The sequence below is a fragment of the Scyliorhinus torazame genome, chromosome 18 (assembly GCF_047496885.1).
Source record: "Scyliorhinus torazame isolate Kashiwa2021f chromosome 18, sScyTor2.1, whole genome shotgun sequence".
Classification (NCBI taxonomy): domain Eukaryota; kingdom Metazoa; phylum Chordata; class Chondrichthyes; order Carcharhiniformes; family Scyliorhinidae; genus Scyliorhinus; species Scyliorhinus torazame.
Window position 1 is genome coordinate 17,801,547 of NC_092724.1, and position 13,818 is coordinate 17,815,364.

Sequence of the window (13,818 nt, forward strand, 5' to 3'; positions counted from 1 at the left end):
AACACATTCCAGACAGTGAATTACTCTGTAACACACTCCAGACAGTGAATTAGTCTGTAACACACTTCAGACAGTGAATTACTCTGTAACACACTCCAGACAGTGAATTAGTCTGTAACACACTCCAGACAGTGAATCATTCTGTAACACAGTCCAGACAGTGAATTACTCTGTAACACACTCCAGACAGTGAATTAGTCTGTAACACACTCCAGACAGTGAATTACTCTGTAACACAATCCAGACAGTGAATTACTCTGTAACACACTTCAGACAGTAAATTAGCCTGTCACACATACCTGGCAGTGAATTAGTCTGTCCCACACTCCAGACAGTGAATTACTCTGTAACACACTCCAGACAGTGGATTAGTCTGTAACACGCTCCAGACAGTGAATTACTCTGTAACACACTCCAGACAGTGAATAAGTCTGTAACACACTCCAGACAGTGAATTACTCTGTAACACACTCCAGACAGTGAATTACTCTGTAACACACTCCAGACAATGAATAAATCTGTAACACACTCCAGACAGTGAGTTACTCTGTGACACATTCCAGACAGTGAATTACTCTGTAACACACTCCATACAGTGAATAAGTCTGTAACACACTCCAGACACTGAATTACCCTGTAACACACTCCAGACAGTGAATTACTCTGTAACACACTCCAGACAGTGAATTAGTCTGTAACACACTCCAGACAGTGAATTACTCTATAACACACTCCAGACGGAGAATTACTCACTCCGGACAGTGAATTACTCTGTAACACATGCCAGACAGCGAATGACACTGTAACGCATTCCAGACAGTGAATTACTCTGTAACACACTCCAGACGGTGAATTACTCACTCCGGACAGTGAATTACTCTGTAACACATGCCAGACAGCGAATGACACTGTAACGCATTCCAGACAGTGAATTACTCTGTAACACACTCCAGACGGTGAATTGTTCCGTAACACACTCCAGACAGTGAATTAGTCTGTAACACACTCCAGACAGTGAATTACTCTGTAACACAATCCAGACAGTGAATTACTCTGTAACACACTTCAGACAGTGAATTAGCCTGTCACACATACCTGGCAGTGAATTAGTCTGTCCCACACTCCAGACAGTGAATTACTCTGTAACACACTCCAGACAGTGGATTAGTCTGTAACACGCTCCAGACAGTGAATTACTCTGTAACACACTCCAGACAGTGAATAAGTCTGTAACACACTCCAGACAGTGAATTACTCTGTAACACACTCCAGACAGTGAATTACTCTGTAACACACTCCAGACAGTGAATAAATCTGTAACACACTCCAGACAGTGAGTTACTCTGTGACACATTCCAGACAGTGAATTACTCTGTAACACACTCCATACAGTGAATAAGTCTGTAACACACTCCAGACACTGAATTACCCTGTAACACACTCCAGACAGTGAATTACTCTGTAACACACTCCAGACAGTGAATTAGTCTGTAACACACACCAGACAGTGAATTACTCTATAACACACTCCAGACGGAGAATTACTCACTCCGGACAGTGAATTACTCTGTAACACATGCCAGACAGCGAATGACACTGTAACGCATTCCAGACAGTGAATTACTCTGTAACACACTCCAGACGGTGAATTACTCTGTAACACACTCCAGACAGTGAATTACTCTGTAACACACTCCAGACAGCGTATTACTCTGTAACACACTCCAGACAGTGAATTACTCTGTAACACACTCCAGACGGTGAATTACTCTGTAACACACTCCAGACAGTGAATTACTCTGTAACACACTCCAGACAGTGAATTACTCTGTAACACACTCCAGACAGTGAATTAGTCTGTAACACACTCCAGACAGTGAATTACTCTGTAACACACTCCAGACAGTGAATTACTCTGTAACGTACTCCAGACAGTGAATTACTCTTTAACACACTCCAGACAGTGAATTACTCTGTAACACACTCCAGACAATGAATTACTCTGTAACACACGCCAGACAGTGAATTACTCTGTAACACACTCCAGACAGTGAATTACTCTGTAACACACTCCAGACGGTGAATTACTCTGTGACACATTCCAGACGGTGAATTACTCTGTAACACACTCCAGATGGTGAATTACTCTGTAACTCAATCCAGACAGTGAATGACCCTGTAACACACTCCAGGTAGTGATTTACTCTGTAACACACTCCAGACAGCGAATTACTCTGTAACTCAATCTAGATGGTGAATTACTCTGTAACACACGCCAGACAGTGAATTAGTCTGGCCTTGAGCTTCTGGTCCTATTTCGTTTAGGCAGGTTTGAAGACAGAACGGAAAATCGAATTTTACGGCAAATTAAAAGCATGATCCGATTGTTATCAAACACGCCCCCACCACCACCCCCACCACTGGGGACGTAATGGGACATCATTCCCATTCATCAACACCCCAGTATCCAGCCCCTATGCCTGAATCTACTCTGCCCTGTAAGAAAGTCTATGTACATCGACATAAGGGCGGTCCGACATGAATCCCGACTGGACTCCCAAGATGTGCAGCAGGCGCGAATGCTGCCCAGTGAAGCTCATGTGGGAGGGGGGAAAGGGTCCTGCCTGCACACTTCCCAGGCACTTCCCCCTGACCCAGCAGATCTTCAAAAGGTGAAGTTGCTGAGCAGTCAGAGCCCGCCCTTCCTGTGTGACATTGTGGGACCCGTCCCTTGCCATTGTTTTTTACCTGGGGCCTGATTCAGTGGTCTCGTTGCGCTCAAACGAGAGGACGACGAGGCAGGTGAATAGCGGGGGAGGCCAAAAATGAGATACGTGACGGGCGGCAAATGGTTCGCAAATCAACCGGTCCAGCATTGTTTGGGGTAGACCGCCATGGGGGAATGGGGGCATGGGAGCTGGGAGGAGGGGGGAGGTGTCTTGGCCGGGTTTGGTGGGGGACATCCATGCGCGGGTTCCCCATGCAAACGCCTGGATTGTGTGTACCCATTCCGCGGGCAACTCTAGTCCCTGCTTGTCTGCCCCATCGACAACCCATAACTCCCACTGGCCACTGAGGCCTCTGGCCTTGCTGCTGAAAGCCATTGCTAATAGGGACTGGTAGTTAAGTGAACACCACACATTCCAAGTGGATCCCCGTGGGAAGGCATACCATGCAGCATGTGGGGCCTATTGCCCAGCATCCCAATCAGACCCTGATGCGTGAACACTGCAGGTGGCAGCACCACAGACACAAGAGCCAACATCCGACCACCCAGGGGATGGGCCCCAGCCAGGGGCACATGTCCATGGCAGTGGGCTGGGAGCATTATGTTCAGTTGTTTGGGGTGCAGGGTGTGGGTCCCGGTGAGCAGTGGGCCTCGCTGCCGCGAGGTGTGCATGGGCAAGGCCTGTCAGGTTGGGGAGGCGGGGGGTGCGGGGGGAGTGCAGGACCCCCATGTCCGGGACGATGAGCATGGGATTGGTGGTCGGGCTGCATCACGGAACAAAGAGCCGGAGGCATCAAACTGGTTGCAGGAAAGGCTTTTTAATGTATCGCTAACAAGAGGACATCACTGTCCCACTCTCCTGATGGTTGCGCCACACTCTCCCCACCCTCCTTCCCTCCGTCCTCTCTCTCTCTCTCAATGCACACTCCCCTCCTTATTCCTTACCTGCCCCTTTCCCCCCTGCCCCCAGTGCCCTCTCATTGATCCTTGATGTGCCTTCCTAGCTCTATCGCATTGTCTAGATGTTTCCTCAGGATGCACACCAGACGTGGAGGCAGCCAGCTGGTTACCACATCCCATGGCCTTCAATGTCCCTGGCAGGTATCTTAGAAACATAGAAAAAAATAGGAGCAGGAGGGGGCCATTCGGCCCTTCAAGCCCACTCCTCGAATTCATCATGATCATGGCTGATCATCCACCTAATCCCGCTTTCCCCCGATATCCTTTGATCCCTTAACCCTAACAGCTGTATCAAACTGCTGGTTTAGGGGCTGGTTTAGCACAGGGCTAAATCGCTGGCTTTGAAAGCCGACCAAGGCAGGCCAGCATCACGGTTCAATTCCCGTACCAGCCTCCCCGAACAGGCGCCGGAATGTGGCGACTAGGGGCTTTTCACAGTAACCTCATTGAAGCCTTCGCGTGACAATAAGCGATTTTCATTTTCATTTCATTTTCTTGAACCCATGCAATGTTTTGGACTCAACTACTTCCTGTGGTAATTGTCATGATAGCCAGATCAGCCTATCATGGTGCAATCGCACACACACTGATGGACAGGCATTTGGACCAACCAGCACACACACAACATCGCAGCCAATCACTAGTGAGAGCACACGCACTATAAAAGGGGGAACACGAGAGCTCCCGCTCATTCTGGTCGGAGACAGCTCGGGACACAGAGCTTGCAGTGTGACACTCAGACATAGACCATGTGCTGAGTGCCTCACCAACATTAGTGATAGGACTAGGTCCATAGGTTAGTTGGTAACGAACGTACCCAAGTCTGTAGTTAGTTACATCTGTTAGTTAACACAATAAAATCAAGTTGTACCATCTACAGTCGTGTTGGCTCATTTGTGCATCAGGACACCCAACACGACATGGTACCACGAGTGGACGCAGACCAGCGACTGTGAGACCTACCTGCACCATTCCAGCAATCCGCCATCCTGATCCATGGAAAGCATCAGCCCGCCACAGCGGCTCCGAATTGCTGGCAATCTAGGTGTAAACTGGAAGTTGTTTAAACAGCGCTTCCAGCTATTCCTCGAGGCCACAGACAGGGAGAATGCTTCGGACACCAGGAAGATAGCCCTTCTCCTCTCCACGGCAGGGCAAGAGGCCATCCATGTCTTTAACTCCCTGACATTCGCGGAAGGCGAGGACAACAAAAAAAAAAAGGTGCTGCTCAAGTTCGATGAACACTTCCGTGTGGAAGTAAATGAGAGCTTCGAACGGTACCTATTTCAGCAGCGCCTGCAGGGTAAGGCCGAACCTTTTCAATCATACCTCACACACCTCCGCATCCTTGCGCAGTCCTGCGGCTATGGGGCCACCTCTGACTCCACGATAAGGGATCAGATAGTTTTTGGGGTTGTGTCAGACACCCTACGCCAGCAGCTCCTTCCTGGTGACTGCAATCGAGACCTGTGAAAAGGCGACCAGCCGGTACTCCCATATCCAGGCGGCCGAAACGGCGCGGCACGAGGCCCCCGAGGTGGAGGGGGTCCAGTCGATCAAGTACCTCCCGGCCTGCGGCCCGGACGAGGGCGGCCATTTCACGCGCTTTCCAAGGCCTCCCACGTTTGTACGTGCCAAAAGAGGGGACGCTGAGGCAGAGGAATGCGGTGCGTACGCAGGACCGCGCCACGCATGTGCGGTGGCGCAACAAACGTTACGAACGTAATGACGTCACGACGTGCAGCAACTGTGGATCTGCACATTTAAAGCAGCAATGTCCTGCTAGAACCCGACAGTGCCTACGCTGTGGCAGGTTGGCCCACTATGCTGCCTGTTGTCGAGCACCTCCACCTGCCAACTCGCAACAATTCCGCCAGTCTCGCAGGACCGTGCGGGCCATTCAGCCGACATTCACTGGCTCACCTCCAGACACCTTGCAGACCGGCGACACCGACGACAGCGAGCCCTTCCGCGTTGCGGTCATCCATAAGAACAGGCTGTCCCCAAGTAGGCACCACCAGCAGCTGCCAGTCCATACCATTGATCCGGACGATGAGTGGTGTGCCACCCTGATGGTCAACCGATCTCAAGTCACATTTCGCCTGGACACTGGTGCCTCCGCCAATCTGCTCGCATGGTCAGCTTTCCAGGCATTAAAGGTCAGACCACCCATTCTACCTTCCCACTGTCAATTGGTGGATTACAATGGGAACGTCATCCCGGCCACGGGGTCCTGCCAGCTGGAAGTCACCCACAACTCGCGCATGGCCAAGCTGTCATTTGAGATCGTAGGATCCACGAAGGACTCTCTGTTAGGCGCACAGGCGTGCAAGATTCTCCACCTCGTTCGGCGAGTCCACACTTTGTCTCCTGACGGCACATCTGACTTTCCAGATGTAGACTTTAGGGCGCAGCTCCACTCACTCCTTGCACACAACCAGGAGGTTTTCGAGGGCATGGGCACGCTGCCCTACACGTACAAAATACGGCTCAAACCGGATGCCACCCCAGTCATTCACGCCCCTCGTAGGGTCCCAGCACCCCTCAAGGACCGCCTCAAGCAACAGCTGCAGGACTTGCAGGACCAAGGAGTGCTTTCCCGGGCCACGGAACCAACGCCATGGGTCAGCTCCATGGTGTGTGTGAAGAAGCCCTCTGGCGAGCTCCGGATCTGCATTGACCGAAAGACTTGAATTCCAACATCATGAGGGAGCACTACCCCATACCTAAGCGGGAAGAGATCACGAGCGAACTGGCTCGGGTAAAAATATTTACCAAGCTTGATGCCTCAAAGGACTTTTGGCAGATTCAACTGGATCCGTCCAGCCGGAAGCTCTGCACTTTCAACATTCCATTTGGCAGGTTCTGCTATAACAGAATGCCATTCGGCATCATTTCTGCTTCCGAAGTGTTCCATCGCATCATGGAACAGATGATGGAGTGCATCGAAGGGGTACGCGTCTACGTAGATGATGTTATCATCTGGTCAACAACACCACAGGAGCACATCAGTCGTCTCCAGCGTGTCTTTGCACGTATCCGAGATCAGGGCCTGCGTCTTAACTGAGCTAAATGCTCTTTTCAGACTGAACTGAAGTTTTTGGGGGACCACATCTCCCGGTCGGGTGTGCGGCCGGATGCCGACAAGGTGGCAGCCATCACGGCCATGCAGCGGCCGACAGACAAGAAGGCAGTGCTACGCTTTCTCGGGATGGTCAACTTCCTGGGGAAGTTCATTCCCAACCTTGCTTCACACACGACTGCTCTTCGCCACCTGGTCAAGAAGACAACGGAATTCCAGTGGCTGTCCGCACACCAGAGTGAATGGGAGGAGCTCAAGGTCAAGCTCACCACCGCCCCGGTATTGGCGTTTTTCGACACCACACGGGAGACAAAGATCTCCATGGATGCCAGCCAATCGGGTATTGGTGCGGTCCTCCTGCAACGGGACAACACCTCATCATGGGCTCTGGTCACCTATGCTTCGCGGGCCATGACCCCCACAGAACAGCGCTATGCGCAGATCAAGAAGGAGTGCCTAGGATTGTTGACGGGCATTGACAAGTTTCACGACGATGTCTATGGTCTTCCCCAGTTCACTGTAGAGACCGTCCATCGCCCCCTGGTCGGCATTATCCAGAAGGATCTAAACGACATGACCCCTCGCCTCCAGCGCATTCTGCTCAAGCTCCGGAGATACGACTTTCAGCTTGTCTACACCCCGGGGAAGGAGCTTATCATCGCAGATGCTCTGTCTACGGTGGTCAACACACCGTCCGACCCCGAGGGGTTCGTGTGCCAGGTCGAGGCACAGGTAGCCTTCACATCGGCTAATCTACCGGCCACTGATGCCTGTCGCCGGCTCAGCTGTTGATGGGTCGCACTATCAGGACAACTGATAGTGCGACCAAGGCCCTGTATAATTGCAGCAAGACATCCCTGCTCCTGTACTCGAATTCCCTCCTAATGAAGGTTAACATACCATTTACCTTCTTTACCGCCTGCTGCGCCTGCAGACTCACCTTCAGTGACTGGTGTACGAGGACACCCAGGTCTCGTTGCATGTTCCCCTCTCTTAATTTATGACCATTCAGATAATAGTCCACCTTCTTGTTTTTGCTACCAAAGGGGATAACTTTGCATTTCTCCAAATTATACTGCATCTGCCATTCATTTGCCCACTCTCTCGACTTGTCCAAATCACACTGAAGATTTCCCACTTCCTTCCTCTGCCGACCTGCCCCCCTCAGCGCAGGAGGTGGGCAGGTGGGCAGAGGAAGGAAGAGTTTGGGGGTCTGCTGATGGGCTTGGTGGGTGTGGCGGTGGTTCCCCTGGGGGGGAGGGGTGAAGGTTTTGGGGGGGGGGCTGATGAACATGGTCCCGGTGAATCGGCTGGCGTGGCGTGATTTGCAACGTGAGGTCCGTGAGGTCTCCTTAAGTTCACCAATTAAGGTTGAATTGCGGTGACGGCCTCGCCAGGCCGTGCGGCGGGAAGCTCGTGGCATTTCCCGCTCGCTTCTACGCTTATAGAAACCTTTTCATTGGATCGCGCCCGTAGTTCGGGACAACACAGCAGAGGAAGCTGCAATTGGTGCCTGTGACTGACTCTGTAACACACACTCCAGACTTTAAATGAGTCTGTAACACACTCTGTATGACACTTATATTTCCTTATTCCTACATGTTGTCATGGTCAGGCTGTTCAGCTGATCTCAGCTGTAACAATCCTCAGCATAAATTGTATCTGCCTGATTCCCTCCCCCTGTCACTGCCCCCGCTCCCCTCCACACTGCACCACTTTATGTTTTGATAATGAGTTTCTTTCTCTCACATTGGCCAGGCAGGCTTGCTGACAGTGAGAAAAGTTCCGGTTAGACCTTTAATTTCACGTCAGCGTTACACTGTGCAGTCGATCGAGACAGAGAGGGAGAGTGTGAATGAGAAAGAGACAGAGAGAGACAAGAGAGATAGCCCGTCTCCTCTTAAACAACATTTCCAGTCTGGCCGGTGTTTCAGTTCAATTTAGTTCCGCTGTTTGTACCTGCTGTGTTCCCGTGTTTGCGGTTAATAGGGGAAATGGTAAGTTGACAGTGTCTATATTTACAGTCTGTGGGACCGTTTTGGTGCATTAATCATCTGAGAGGGCGCAGTAATAATAACCTTGACAAGCTGCATGGGAAGATACTGCAGTGCTTCTCAAAGAGCACCTCGCTCTGCATTCCTGCACTAAAGTGTTGCTGGGCGCTTGCTTGAGATGCTGACTCCTTTGGTGCCGTTTATTCCAGCACTGGCTTGTTCCCATTTCTATTTTCTGTTTAATTGGTTTTTGGCTTTCTCTCCCTCCCATTCCCAGAGATGGGCAGGTTCTCGCTGGATGGATTGTTCTGCCGTCACCCCCCCCTCCCACCCTCACCTCCCCCTCTGCCCCCTGCCCCAGGGTCAGTTCCACTGTATGCAATGTTGAATAATACTCGCACCCTATTTGACTGTGGGGTGGTTATTGTGAGTTGGATCACATCCTCCTGCCAACGCACTGACCCCGTAACAGGCCCTCCCCTGCCCCCAACACCGTATTTCATCGCGTTCACCCTCGCCAGCCAGAATTCGCCAGTATCAGATCGGGTGAACCCATGCCAGATTTTATGTCCCCCTTCCCCTTTAGTCCAAGCCAGTTGAAGCGGACCCCTTTTGCCCCACTACCTGCCCCTTCCCCCTCCATGCCCAGTGCTGTCCATCCTGGTTATGATCAGGCAATTCACTGCAGAGTGAGAACCGGGCCTGGAGCCTGCCTGGGCTGCATGGGTGCTCCGGAATACTATCTAGACCGTTGAGCTCTCTCCATGGTCCAGCACATTCACCTCTTACAAGAGAGACCGCAGGACCGGGAGCGGTGGTTATAGCTGAGGCTATAACCCTCCCCCACCATTTTCCATTTGTGGTTGGACCGCCTGTGCCCACCCCATTGATATATCAGCCCCTGCTCATGGGGGCCTCATCCGAATGTCTTGGGGGGGATAGGGACATGGGGCTTGAGATACGATTGCCGCTGGGTGAGAAGATGGCAACAGGGAGGCCACAAACCTTCCCAAAGAGTGGGCGGTGGGGGTGGGGAGGACACGGGGTGTAAAGGGACAAGCTATAGGATCAGCCATTCTGACAAAGCTACTACTCCGGTGGCAGTGAAGTGCTGAGTCCCGTCGTGGGCAGGTGGTGAATGGAGGCCCAGCTACAAATGGAAAAGGCCCAGTCAGAGCCAGAGGGGCCTTTAGTGGAGCAAATGAAGGAGATGCTGGCGGCGTAGTTCGATAGGTCATAGGACTACAAATATTGATAAGATATTTGTAGTCTTAGGTGGTACAGCAGTAAGTATTTCCTACCTAACTACCAGACACGATGTGCATAAGGAGCTGTCTCCATGCTTGCTCCTACACAGGTCTCTGTCTAATACTGCTTTGACTCCTTAGCTGTGGGTCAAACGTTCTCTTACTTCACCGTGTAGGCTGCACTGTACTGAGTCCCACTTTAACCTTCATGTGCCAGGCCCTTAAGCTACTGATTTTGTCTCCCCTTCCTCGACTTTCCTTTATTCTGCACCCTGCCACCCCCCCCCCCCCCCCCAACACCACCCCACCCCCTCATGGGGCTTTATGGGTAGAGTCAGAAAGATTGTAGGTCCATGCCCAATTTGAGATAGTCGACCACACAATCCAGGCCACATCCCAGTGCAACACGCTGCATTGCCAGAGGGGCTGTCGTCCGACCGAGACGTTGAACTGAGGCCCTGTCTGAACACCTCAGGTGAATGTTGAAGATCAGGGAGCTTTCTCCCTGGTGGCCTGCCTAATACCCGGCTCTCAACTAAAATCGTTGGAAACAAACAATCTGGATCTCATCAGATTGCTGCGTGCGGGATCGTGCTGTGTGCAAATTGGCTGCCGTTTTGTTTTACACATCAGGACAGTGACCACATTTCAAATAACATGCACTTCACTGGCTTTCAAAGCACTTTCGAATTCCCTGAGGTCATGAAATGTGCTTCATAAACGCCAACTCTTTGTTTCAAGTAGTGGAGCAACTTGAGAAAAAATATCCCTCTCTCTCCTTCCCAGGAAAATTCAACTGCGTCTGAAGCTCATCTTAGGGAAAGAGTTCACAGCTTTAGCATCAGCGGTAGTCCCTATTTTACACCCCTCCCTAACCAGCAGGGAGACTGATGAGACATCAAAACTGAGCCTCGCTGCATTGTGACCGGGAGCGCTCTCAGTCTCCAGCCTGAGCTGATGTGGAGTTATGGATTTTAAAACTTTGCTTTTCATCCATAAATTGACTGAATTGTTCCTGTGCACAAACCCCCCCCCCACCCACCACAATAATTCTGTTACAGCTTTTATTGAACCATGTGCTTCACATGTCCTTTGTTGAGGCGTCAGGGTTATTAACAGGAAACAGCGTTGCCAATTTAACTGGTAGTTAGGGGCCTCCTGCAGTTTCTATTTGATCTGTTCAGGCAATGAAGGTGTTAACCCTTTAGCAGGCAGTGGGTTTATCCACATTAGAAAAAAGAAAGGACCTATGTCTCTATAATGGGTGAGATTCTCTGGCCCAACCCCCCCATTGGCCCCCCGCTCTTTGTGGGGGACCCACGTCATACCCCACACCCCTGGTGACGTGGCGGCCAGACCCAAATGGCATTGAGTTCCTCCGCCAATGACGTTGAGCCCCGCCCCATTTACATTCAGCCCCGCCCCAATGACACAGAGCCCCACCCACAATGATGGTGAGCCACACCCCGAATGACATCAATACCGGCCTGACCCCGTCCACCCTCAGTCACACCTTGCAAAGCACAGGAACCCAGAATTTCACCCTCGCCACCCAGTCCCGTTGCTGCCCAGCCCAGCCCAGCCCTCTCACTCTCAGCCCTGCCTTGCTGGCCTCTTGACGAGTCCCCCCGTTCCTGCTGCCCACAGCTCCCTGGTTACCCGAGGCACGGTGCCGCCGCTTGCCTGGCCTTCTTCGCACCTCTCGACTGTTGGTCGGCTCACCTCTCGCTCGAGTGGCCGGCCCTCAAGCCTCGACCCTCGACGACCGCGTGTGCTCCTGGCTGGCTGCCTGGCTGCTGGGTATGAGACCTGGTGGCCTCTGTTCTTTTTGATTGGTTGCCCACCCGCCCTCCTCAGCCCTGGCCTGGAGGTAGAGAGTCCCCCTGCTGCTCCCCTCGACGGCCATTGGCCATCGCCTCCTCCCCGCCTCGCTGATAATGACTAGATAATCTCTTTGTGACGCTGATTGAGGGATAAATATTGCCCAGCGCACTGGGGAGACCTCCCTACCTTTTTTCAAATAGCGCCATCTTCTCTTCATTGCCCACCTGGGAGTGAAGACTGAAAACAGAAAGTGTGTCTGGTGTGAGCACCTCCAACCTCTGTGTGTGAATTGAACTGCCGCTCGTACCGTTCAATCTGATCCGCCACGCGGGGAGGGGGGGATGTGTCAACAGGCCGTCCCGATGTTCTCTGCGATTATCCAGTCTTTCCTTCATTCATAAAGAGCGTTGCCAATCAGAAAGCGTTTCACTCCCTTCCCACCCAAGGAAATAGGTTCTCTACCTTATGAGAGGTTGAGGTGTCTTGTAAATTGACTGACGTATTAATTTATCCTCGAGGTAAGGCAAGAGCATCTGTGGGGTCTTTAAAGCCACTGTGACATGTTGCTGTCTCGGAACCACATAGCTACTTGTGTACCTGAGAGAGCCAACCAGATCTAGAAATCCTCCGGGAGACACGCACACGCACATACACACACACGAGTTCAAGCACATGTTCACATATGGGCAATCACACAAATATATACTCACACAGACGCACATGTAACACATGTACACACAAACACATTTATGCTCAAACATACATAGATGCTCATATGTGGGCACATGCACAAACCCAAAGGTATATATGTGCACAATAATGCAAGCATACACACACACACACACAGACACCTGCACATGCATAAACATCCACACAAATGCGCACTAACTCGTACACAAGCATGCGTGCACACACATGAATGCACACACAAGCATTCACACACATGTATACTCACAAGCATTCATACACTCATACATCCGCACACACACACATACATGTGCATACAACAACGCACATGCATCCATGCACACACGCCCACACGCATGCAGTTGCACACACTCACGTGCGCGCGCGCGCAGACGCACACAGACTTATAGCCATTAAATTTAAACCAGATTGTGGAGCCAGAAAAACAAGTTGGGTGAGAAACCAACATCTGGGGAGCCCAGATTTTGCATCTGTATTTATGTTTTGCATTAAATACAACAAGATCTGGTTTCAATGAGTTCTGATGAAGGCACAACGACCTGAAGTATTAATTCTGTGTTGCTCTCTCCCCAGGCTGTGTCAGGCCTGTTAACTCCTCCCAGCACCCACAGCCAGTGTGATTTTTGCTCAGATTTCACGTCTTTCTTTTATCCAATAATTCTTCAGGTTGAAAGCACAAGCAGTTTCGAGATGGTAATCTCCAGAATTGCGCTGAAGTCCCTCTAAGCACCATGGAGAAATAAAATTGTAGAGTACTAAACAGAAACTGTGTTTTTTAAAAGGTACTTTGCAAATTTCCAACAGCGGAACTTGAATTTATATAGCGCCTTTTGCACTGATGTACCCGAAGGTGCTTCGCAGAAGCGCTACCAGACAAAATTAAACATTGAGCCACATATGCAAAGAAGCTATGAAAGCAAAATAGAAAATGCTGGATAAACTCAGCAGGTCTGACAGCATCTGTGGATGGAGGAACAGAGTTAACGTTTCACGTACTTACGTAAGTAAAAGTCACCATAGTCCCACGTGACCACAGACTGCTTTCCTATCAGGGGAAAGAGGTTGGGTGGGAGCTGAATTGGGGTGATTTAACCTGAGGTTCACCACGCCTCAGGCAAAGGGGAGACGGCGGGGCCTTCGTGAACAACCTCAGCCTGCGCGGGAGTTCAACCCACACTGTTGGCCACACTCTGCAGCATGAACCGGCTGTTCAGCCAATTGAGCTAACTCCTTCTGACTCTGCTATGGAACAATAGGCAGGAATTAAATGTACGG

At 51.1% G+C, this 13,818-nt stretch overlaps 1 protein-coding gene across 1 annotated transcript in view; it reads left to right on the top strand.

Annotated features, from left to right (window-relative positions):
- Window positions 1-8,574: 8,574 nt before the first annotated feature.
- hapln4 (hyaluronan and proteoglycan link protein 4) overlaps window positions 8,575-13,818 on the top strand; it is a 32,456-nt gene continuing 27,212 nt past the window's right edge. The window contains exon 1 of the mRNA XM_072482253.1: window positions 8,575-8,767. Within this exon, the coding sequence (XP_072338354.1) occupies window positions 8,765-8,767 (3 nt within the window). The 5' untranslated portion in view covers window positions 8,575-8,764. The remainder of the gene's footprint in view (window positions 8,768-13,818) is intronic.